We start from the raw sequence: 10,000 nt of genomic DNA on the forward strand, positions 1-10,000 counted from the left end.
TTGTGTACAATTTCAAATGAGAAGGTTGTACAATTGTGTTGACCTCTAAAACATCACTTGTGCGGCCTATACTGAGGCCAAATACACATTTTGCAGGTGGTATTTTTTTTATTGGTGCGCCATAAAGGGTTATAACATGGATCTGAACAGGCCTTGGTTATACGGGTCATTTCATATCACATTCTCTGACTACTGTGTTGTATTTGCAATGAAGAGAATGGGTGCGTGAGAGTCCTTATTTGCCTTGTATGCGTGGTGCTTTGCCCAAGACTTTATAGGCCTGTCCATTAAATTGTCATGGTGGTCTTTATATGTAGTGTATGCAGCTTGTAGTGTATGCAACACGTGTCCGTGTTCTGAATCTGTAAGTCTCTGCTGTACAGTATGCTATAGCTATAATTGCCTATTCTCCTTTCTCAGATTTGAGTGTTTATTTGTGTCTGTGGCCAAGATTCCAGAGTCTTGTACTCTGAATGTACTTATATAGTTGTATTAGAGCTTTTTGGTTTTGACCAGATGCTATATGTTCTATAAGTGCGAATGCACTTTACAGTATCCTAGCTTATTCTCCTCTCTCCGACAGAGACACTGAGATGGCAACACAAAGCCCATCTCATTCTCTCCTTTATTTCCACCCTGTTCCTTTAGAAAGGTTGTGACATTCTCAGGGATATTTCTCCAAACATCATTTCCGGGTAGAAGTCCACAGAGAGACCGGCAGGCAGATGATGTATGCAGGCGTGAAGAGACAACATCAAACAGCTCAAGTGCAAAATACCACACTGCTGTATTCATAACCTTTCAATGGAATACGAAACGGTATCCACCACCATGCATGAATGGTCATTCACGTATGATAATGTGAACCATGTATTGGTAGTATTAACATGTATTGGTAGTATTAACATGCATTGGTAGTATTAACATGTATTGGTAGTATTATCCAGTCGTAACTATGCATGAATTACATCTCTCTCGCTCTCTCGCTCTCTCTCTCTCTCTCCCTCTCTCGCTCTCTCTCTCGCTCTCTCACTCTCTCGCTCTCTCTCTCTCTCGCTCTCTCGCTCTCTCGCTCTCTCGCTCTCTCTCACTCTCGCTCTCTCTCACTCTCGCTCTCTCTCTCTCTCTCTAGTGAGGTTTGATGACTGTATGGAGAACGAGGGGGTGGTCTTTCAGAGCGGTGACGCCAGGTTCAGCGTTGGGACCGATGGGTCCATCTACACCCAGAGAGAGGTGGCAGGCCTGAGCGGACCGGTCCAGTTCACGGTCACTGCCAGCGGTCCACACACACACGTGTGGGAGACAACGGTCAACCTGGCCCTGACGGGGCAACCCACACACTCACCGCCGGGCAATCAGGTAAGAATATCATTCTGTTCATACAGTAGATGTGCGCGCACACACACACACACACACACACACCTGCACGTACGTGTACACTCACGTCACACACACACACACACACACACCTTTGAAGCGTATCTCCCCAAAGTACTCTAGAACCCTACCTAGAAAACCACCAACTCCCATCCTCAGGTTTCAGTCAGCGATCAGCTCAGTGTGATCTCCCTTACTCCCTTATCTTCTGCTGGGGTCTGGATAGCAACAAACAACTGAGTGGTATGATCATCACACTCTCAAAGGGGAGGAGTACTGTACTCACCCGTAAGCTGTTATTGGAAAACATCCGTCCGTTCGCCCGTCTGTCTGTCCCTCCCTGTCCCCGGTTGCCCCCTGCCTGGCTTTCCCTGACAGTGCTAAAGACCAGGTAGACAGCAGAGCTCTGACTACACCGCGTCGCCTCATCTCATGTGATCGTCAGTGCCAGCCTAGAGGAGGGCAGCAGTGCTGCTAATGTTAAACCACGTTCAGTAACGACAACGCACACTACTTTTATGGGGGCTGCGCCGATAGAAGGCATCCAGCCGCCCAGATCAATTCCAGCCGAGACGGAGTGATCGCTTGCAGCCTTAATGTCGGACAGCACTCACACTTGGTCTCAGTTAGTCTTTAAAAGAGGTCGGGGGGGGGACACAGGTGCAATGCATTGTGGGATTGAATCTCTTCTGGAAAGAAAATCTTGGGTGCCAGGGATGGCTGTGTTCCTGGGTCAAGGGACTTGTGTGATACATTGTTATGAGTTATACCCCTTAGTTTTATACTCAGCTGGCCCCTCCCGGGATTTTGTGTTAAACGCACTACGACAAAGTTTCTTTGTGTACTTGGGAGTATGGCTAGACGGTACACTGTCCTTCTCTCAGCCCATATCCAAGCTTGCAGGCTTACGTTAAATCTAGACTTGGTTTCCTCTCTCGTAATCTCTCCTCTTTCACCCCAGCTGCCAAACTAACCCTGATTCAGATGACCATCCTGCCCATGCTAGATTACGGAGATGTAACTTGTAGATTGGCAGGTAAGTGGTGCTCTCCAGCGGCTAGATGTTCTTTACCATTGGGCCATCAGATTTGCCACCAATGCTCCTTATAGGGCATATTGCTGCAATCTATACTCCGCTGTAAACTGTCCATCTCCGTATACCCGACACAAGACCCATGGGTTGATGCTTATTTATAAAACGCTCTTAGGCCTCCCTCCCAACTGCAACCCTGTTTCCTACACATACAGCACCCATTCTGTCATTCGCATTCTGTTAAAGGTCCCCAAAGCACACACATCCCTGGGTCGCTCCTCTTTTCAGTTGGCTGCAGCTAGCGACTGGAAGGAGCTACACACAAAACACTCAAACTGGACAATCATGGACACTCTTACTGACACGTTGCCGGGATTTATTGTTGCCTCTACCTTTTTTGCCCTTCGTGCTGTTTTCCGTGCCTGACAATGTTTGTACCATGTTTGTGCTGCTACCATGTTGTAATTGCTGCCATGTTGCGTTGTTGTCTTAGGTCCCTCCTTATGTAGTGTTGGGGTGTCTCTCTTGTCGCGATGTGTGTTTTGTCCAGTTTTTAAAAACAAATCTTATCCCAGCCCTTTCCCCACTGGATGCCCTTTGCCTCTTGGTAGGCTGCCAATGTAAGTAAAACATATTGAATAAAATGTGTGTTCTGTGTCAGTGTATCTGTGTGTGTGTGTTTGTTTGCTGTCTGTCCAGTGTCTGTCCAGTGTGTGAAGGCATGTCTCATTGTCTCTGAGGGTGTTTCTTAATGTGTGCTATGTATTGGTATGCGCGTGCCTGTTTTTCTCCGTCTTAGCCTCACTTGCACAAACATGGCAACCCAGGAATACACTGAGTAGTCCTGTAATGGTGTCTCAAACCTGGCAACCCAGGAATACACTGAGTAGTCCTGTATTGGTGTCTCAAACCTGGCAACCCAGGAATGCACTGAGTAGTCCTGTAATGGTGTCTCAAACCTGGCAACCCAGGAATACACTGAGTAGTCCTTTAATGGTGTCTCAAACCTGGCAACCCAGGAATGAACTATAATGGTGTCTCAAACCTGGCAACCCGGGCGGGAGACTGAGTAGACCTATATTAGTCGTCCTATGATTTATTTACTGAAGGTAGCATACAGCTCCGGAAGGGGGATAAAAATACCCACAACTGATTTCACTCTGCTGCCTATACAGAGACTGTCACACATAGGCATCCTGGACTTTCACCAGGGCACTGGGTTCATGAGGGCTTGGCAACTCAACCCTTTAGGTTAGAAGTGAAGGCTATTCGAGGAGTGGAAGGTTAGGATGGTAGGAAACAGCATATATTAACAAAGTTAGAATGACTCTACTGTAGCTTTGAGCTAAGACTTTGAGTCTAAGACTCGTCATTGGCCCCGTTCCATCTCTCTCCCTGAACCCCAATGATCCATTCCAGCATATAATCAGCATTTAATCAGTGCAGTGATTCTCATGTCTCCCTGCCACCTGGTACTAAATGTCCTACTGGAGCCGAGAGTGGTAGGGGTGGCCAGGGCACTCTGACATTGCTTAGATAGGGATCACAGGATCAGCCAAAATTCTCCCTGTCCAGAACAGACCATGTGCCACTCAGTTCTCTGCCATCAAACCGATCCACCAAGAGAACCTCTTACTGTGGGCAGCCAAGATGGAGTCACACCATGGCTGCAGTACTATGTGAGGAGAGTGTGTTGGGTCCAAGGGATTGTGTGTGAAGCCAAGTGTGTGTGCGAGTGCTCATGGAACTCGGGCAGCGTCACACCCAAATCCCACTGGGTTCACGGACTTTGCGGCAGAGTTAGCCAGTCGAACCAAAGAGCAGGTCTTAGACCCGAAGCAACTACTCCATTGTTTGTCTATGACACATTCATGCTTATGAAGTCCGATACGGAAGAGGGAGGAGAATGGAGCTGGGTCAGACCATTCTACTACAGCTGTAGTAATACAAATTGCTATACAGACATAGAAAACAACAAGGACGCCGAACAGAATGTGAAAATGGCTTTTTGTGGCGCTCTGCTCTGTGGAGTAATAACATCCAGATGTGTGTTTTGCCAGGGGCTGACTGATATCAAAGCGTACCGGCCAGGGTGCGAGCGGAGGCTCGGGAGGGTAGGGGAAGGCCGGGATAGGAGCCAGCTGGCTGGTTTCTGGTGGCACCGGAGCTGGGTGCCGCTTCCATTTCACACTCACTGACTCCTGTTCACACAGTGTGTGTGTGTGTGTTTGTACGTGTGGGAGAGAATGTGCGTTTGTTTCTGTGCTAAAGGGATTATGTAGGATCATGTGAATATTAAGTGTGTGTTTTAGTGTACACTTCTGGTTGTGGATAGAGTGTGTGCGTATGTGCGCGCAGGCGTCAGTTCCTGCGTGTGTGTATGTGCGTGCGTGCGTGCGTGCATGCGTGTGTCTCTTTGTGTGTCTGTGTGTCTTTTCTCTGTGTCTCTTGTCTCTGTGTGTGTGTGGGCTAGAGAAAGGAAGAATGTATGTTGAAAGTCTGTTGACTCTATTAAGCTGCTGTTCGGAAACTGAGTCTACGTCTGGCTGGGCTCTCTTCCTCTCCTCCTCTGCCATTCTTCTGCTCCAACAGTGGATGGAGGGAGTGTTGTTTCATTTGCTGCAGAGGAGAGCTGGCATTTCTGTGTTAACACTTAATCAACAGTGAGTTGAACATTGTGGTCTCCATGGTCTTGTTGTCTGGGATTGTAGTGGTAAACTGTCCATTTAACATTCTAAGTGTTGTTGTCCGTTAGTTTACTCCAATTACAGAAAGGGTGGTAAGGTTAGGGGAAAATTATAAAAATATATACAGTTTAAGTCGTAGGTTTACATACACCTTAGCCAAATACATTTAAACTCAGTTTTTCACAATTCCTGACATTTAATCCTAGTAAAAATTCCCTGTCTTTAGGTCAGTTAGGATCATCACCTTATTTTAAGAATGTGAAATGTCAGAATAATAGTAGAGAGAAGGATTTAGGTTTATTTGAGGTTTATTTCTTTCATCACATTCCCAGTGGGTCAGAAGTTTACATACACTCAATTAGTATTTGGTAACATTGCCTTTAAATTGTTTAACTTTGGTCAAATGTTTTGGGTAGCCTTCCACAAGCTTCTCACAATAAGTTGGGTGAATTTTGGCCCATTCCTCCTGAGAGAGCTGGTGTAACTGAGTCAGGATTGTAGGCCTCCTTGCTTGCTCACGCTTTTTCAGTTCTGCCCAAAAATGTTCTATAGGATTGAGGTCGGGGCTTTGTGATGACCACTCCAATACCTTGACTTTGTTGTCCTTAAGCCATTTTGCCACAACTTTGGAAGCATGTTTGGGGTCATTGTCCATTTGGAAGACCCATTTTCGACCAAGCTTTAACTTCCTGACTGATGACATGAGATGTTGCTTCAATATATCCACATAATTTGAATTCCTTGTAATGCCATCTATTTTGTGAGGTGCACCAGTCCCCCCTGCAGCAAAGCACCCCCACAACATGATGCTGCCACCCCCATGTTTCACGGATGGGATGGTGTTCTTCTGCTTACAAGCATCCCCCTTTTTCCTCCAAACATAACGATGGTCATTATGGCCAAACAGTTCTATTTTTGTTTCATCAGACCAGAGGACATTTCTCCCAAAAGTACGATATTTGTCCCCATGTGCAGTTGCAAACCATAGTCTGGCTTTTTTATGGCGGTTTTGGAGCAGTACTTCCTTGCTGAGCGGCCTTTCAGGTTATGTCGGTATTGGACTCGTTTTACTGTGGATATTAGATACTTTTGTACCCGTTTCCTCCAGCATCTTCACAGGGTCCTTTGCTGTTGTTCTAGGATTGATTTGCATTTTTCGCACCAAAGTACATTCATCTCTAGGAGACAGAACGCATCTCCTTCCTGAGAGGTATGACAGCTGCGTGGTCCCATGGTGTTTGTACTTGCATACTATTGTTTGTACAGATGAACGCGGTACCTTCAGGCATTTGGAAATTGCTCCCAAGGATGAAACAGACTTGTGGAGGTCTACAACTTGTTTTCTGAGGTCTTGGCTGATTTCTTTTGATTTCCACATGATGTCATGGATAACTCAGGCACTGAGTTTGAAGGTAGGCCTTGAAATACATCCACAGGTACACATCCAATAGACTCAAATTATGTCAATGAGCCTATCAGAAGCTTCTAAAGCCATGACGTCATTTTCTGGAATTTTCCAAGCTGTTTAAAGGCACAATCAACTTAGTGAATGTAAACGTCTGACCCACTGGAATTGTGATGCAGTAAATTATAAGTGAAATAATCTGTCTGTAAACAATTGTTGGAAAAATGACTTGTGTCATGCACAAAGTAGATGTCCCAACCGACTTGCCAAAACTATAGTTTGTTAACAAGAAATTTGTGGAGTGGTTGAAAAACAAGTTTTAATGACTCCAACCTAAGTGTATGTAAACTTCCCACTTCAACTGTATATTTACCACCACCCAAATATGGGGGATTGGAAATCATGCAGACAATTAAGCTACAATCTATCTGCAGTATTAAAGCTGATCAATCCACTCATATATATATATATATATATATATATATATATATATATATATATATATATATATATATATATATATATATACACACACACAGTAGGGCACATTGTAGGATTTTTAATGAATTTATTTGCAAATTATGGTGGAAAATAAGTATTTGGTCAATAACAAAGTTTATCTCAATATTACAAAACCCTTTGTTGGCAATGACAGAGGTCAAACGTTTTCTGTAAGTCTTCACAAGGTTTTCACACACTGTTGCTGGTATTTTGGCCCTTTCCTCCATGCAGATCTCCTCTAGAGCAGTTATGTTTTGGGGCCATGGCTGGGCAACACGGACTTTCAACTCCCTCCAACGATTTTCTCTGGGGTTGAGATCTGGAGACTGGCTAGGCCACTCCAGGACCTTGAAATGCTTCTTACGAAGCCACTCCTTCGTTGCCCGGGCAGTGTGTTTGGGATCATTGTCATGCTGAAAGACCCAGCCACGTTTCATCTTCAATGCCCTTGCTGATGGAATTAGGTTTTCACTCAAAATCTCACGATACATGGCCCCATTCATTCTTTCCTTTACACGGATCAGTCGTCCTGGTCCCTTTGCAGAAAAATCAGCCCCAAAGCATGATGTTTCCACCCCCATGCTTCACAGTAGGTATGGTGTTCTTTGGATACAACTCAGCATTCTTTGTCCTCCAAACACGACGAGTTAAGTTTTTACCAAAAAGTTATATTTTGGTTTCATCTGACCATATGACATTCTCCCAATCTTCTTCTGGATCCTCCAAATGCTCTTCTGACGGGCCTGGACATGTACTGGCTTAAGCAGGGGGACACATCTGGCACTGCAGGATTTGGGTCCCTGGTGACATAGTGTGTTACTGATGGAAGGCTTTGTATCTTTGGTCCCAGCTCTCTGCAGGTCATTCACTAGGTCCCCCCGTGTGGTTCTAGGATTTTTGCTCACCGTTCTTGTGATCATTTTGACCCCACGGGGTGAGATCTTGCGTGGAGCCCCAGATCGAGGGAGATTATCAGTGGTCTTGTATGTCTTCCATTTCCTAATAATTGCTCCCACAGTTGATTTCTTCAAACCAAGCTGCTTACCTATTGCACTTTCAGTCTTCCCGGCCTGGTGCAAGTCTACAATTTTGTTTCTGGTGTCCTTTGACAGCTCTTTGGTCTTGGCCATGGTGGAGTTTGGAGTGTGACTGTTTGAGGTTTTTGACAGATGTCTTTTATACTGATAACAAGTTCAAACAGGTGCCATTAATACAGGTAACGAGTGGAGGACAGAGGAGCCTCTTAAAGAAGAAGTTACAGGTCTGTGAGAGCCAGAAATCTTGCTTGTTTGTAGGTGACCAAATACTTATTTTACACCATAATTTGCAAATAAATTTGTAAAAATCCTACAATGTGATTTTCTGGATTTTTTCTTCTCATTTTGTCTGGCATCGTTGAAGTGTACCTATGATGAAAATTACAGGCCTCTCTCATCTTTTTAAGTGGGAGAACTTGCACAATTGGTTGGCTGACTAAATACTTGTTTGCCCCACTGTATATATAATTCTACATTCAGTTATTTAATGCTTAGACCAGTGCAATCAGACAATATCAGTCCTTTTAGCTGTGTGATCATGTTAACCTCCAAGCTATAGGAATATATAGAATCCTGAGTTTGCCCCTTGTTCGATATTTGACAATCTAACACAATCATATCTAGTCTTCTACTGTCTCGGTGTTGTCTGCCTGTGTGTGTGCATGTGTGTTCGTTCACATAGTCGTCTGTGTTATTTCTGAGTTATCAATGTGTGTCAGCAGGCTGTGGCCAGAATTCCAGTACACTACCACAGCTGGAGAACAGCTTGGCCAGAGTCCCTTAGGCAACAATGGGCCACAGCTCATCTCTCCCTCTCTCGCTCTTTCTCTCTTTCTATCTCTCTTGCGCTCTCTGCCTCTCACTTCTCTCACTGTGCCCCTTACTCACCAGTGGTCCACATGTACCTGTTAGGATCTGCAGATAAAAGGATTTGGAGCATAACGTATTTAGACTGGGAGGTCACTTCTGCTTCTCAATATACCCCTCCCCCCACCCCCACCCACCACCACCACTATCTCTACTCTCCCCGACTCCCTGTCCCCCTCCCCCATCCAACCCCTAACACCCCCGGAACCCCTCCTCCCTCCCCTCCCTAGTCCCCCCCACCATGGCATTCTGAACTGGGGGAGCCAGCCCCTGCAATCAGGCACACTAAGCCCTCCTCCCGATGAGAAATAGAAGACATTTGTCCAGAGCCCATCGTACATCTGTCGCCCCTCTCCGTCTGACTAATCTAGTTTGGATCCATGTACCGTAGCTGGAGAACACACGCGTGTTTGACTTGGCACTGGGTGATGGGGGGAAAGAGAGGTGTCCCCCTGAACATACACCATGGGGATCTGGTTCAGGCAACATGGCACATGATGGCACATGATGACACATGATGGAACATGTCACATGGGTGTTTGGAAGGGTAGACTGTGCCTGGCACAGGAGAGGAGAAGAATGATTGGATTAGATGATTTCTGGATCATGAAGATATAGAAAAGCAAAGACAGAGCTGTCTGTATGAGGAACTGCAGCTCCCCTAGTGGCAGAGAGATGAAGTGCACCCACTACCCTCATTCATTCCCCTGTATACAGGACATGGTAATCATTTGAGCTGAAATCTAAGTAGATGAGTCACCAAGGGAAGCATGGACTTTAAGATCGACTGCCAAATTCACCACTCCAAAAAGTTTGGACAATATTAGAAACATCAAACGTTCTAAACTCAAAATTTACCAAATGATATTTGACAAGCAGATGACAGAGCCCAAACATGTCTCTACCCTCTCTCCCTCCATCATGTTAGCCCTTAACCTTCTCACTCTCTTCTCCCCTCTTCTCCCTCTCTTCTCCCTCTCTTCTCCCCTCTTCTCCCCTCTTCTCACTCTCTTCTCACTCTCTTCTCACTCTCTTCTCCTCTCTTCTACCTTCTTCTCCCCTCTTCTCCCCTCTTCCCACTCCTTTCCACTTG

General features: G+C 45.5%; 1 protein-coding gene across 1 annotated transcript in view; it reads left to right on the top strand.

Annotated features, from left to right (window-relative positions):
- The window catches only part of LOC135504639 (cadherin-4-like), a 362,186-nt gene that overhangs the window by 261,162 nt on the left and 91,024 nt on the right, over positions 1 to 10,000 (top strand). The window contains exon 4 of the mRNA XM_064923378.1: positions 1,133 to 1,359. Within this exon, the coding sequence (XP_064779450.1) occupies positions 1,133 to 1,359 (227 nt within the window). The remainder of the gene's footprint in view (positions 1 to 1,132; positions 1,360 to 10,000) is intronic.

This window comes from Oncorhynchus masou, chromosome 18 (genome assembly GCF_036934945.1).
Source record: "Oncorhynchus masou masou isolate Uvic2021 chromosome 18, UVic_Omas_1.1, whole genome shotgun sequence".
Classification (NCBI taxonomy): Eukaryota; Metazoa; Chordata; class Actinopteri; order Salmoniformes; family Salmonidae; genus Oncorhynchus; species Oncorhynchus masou.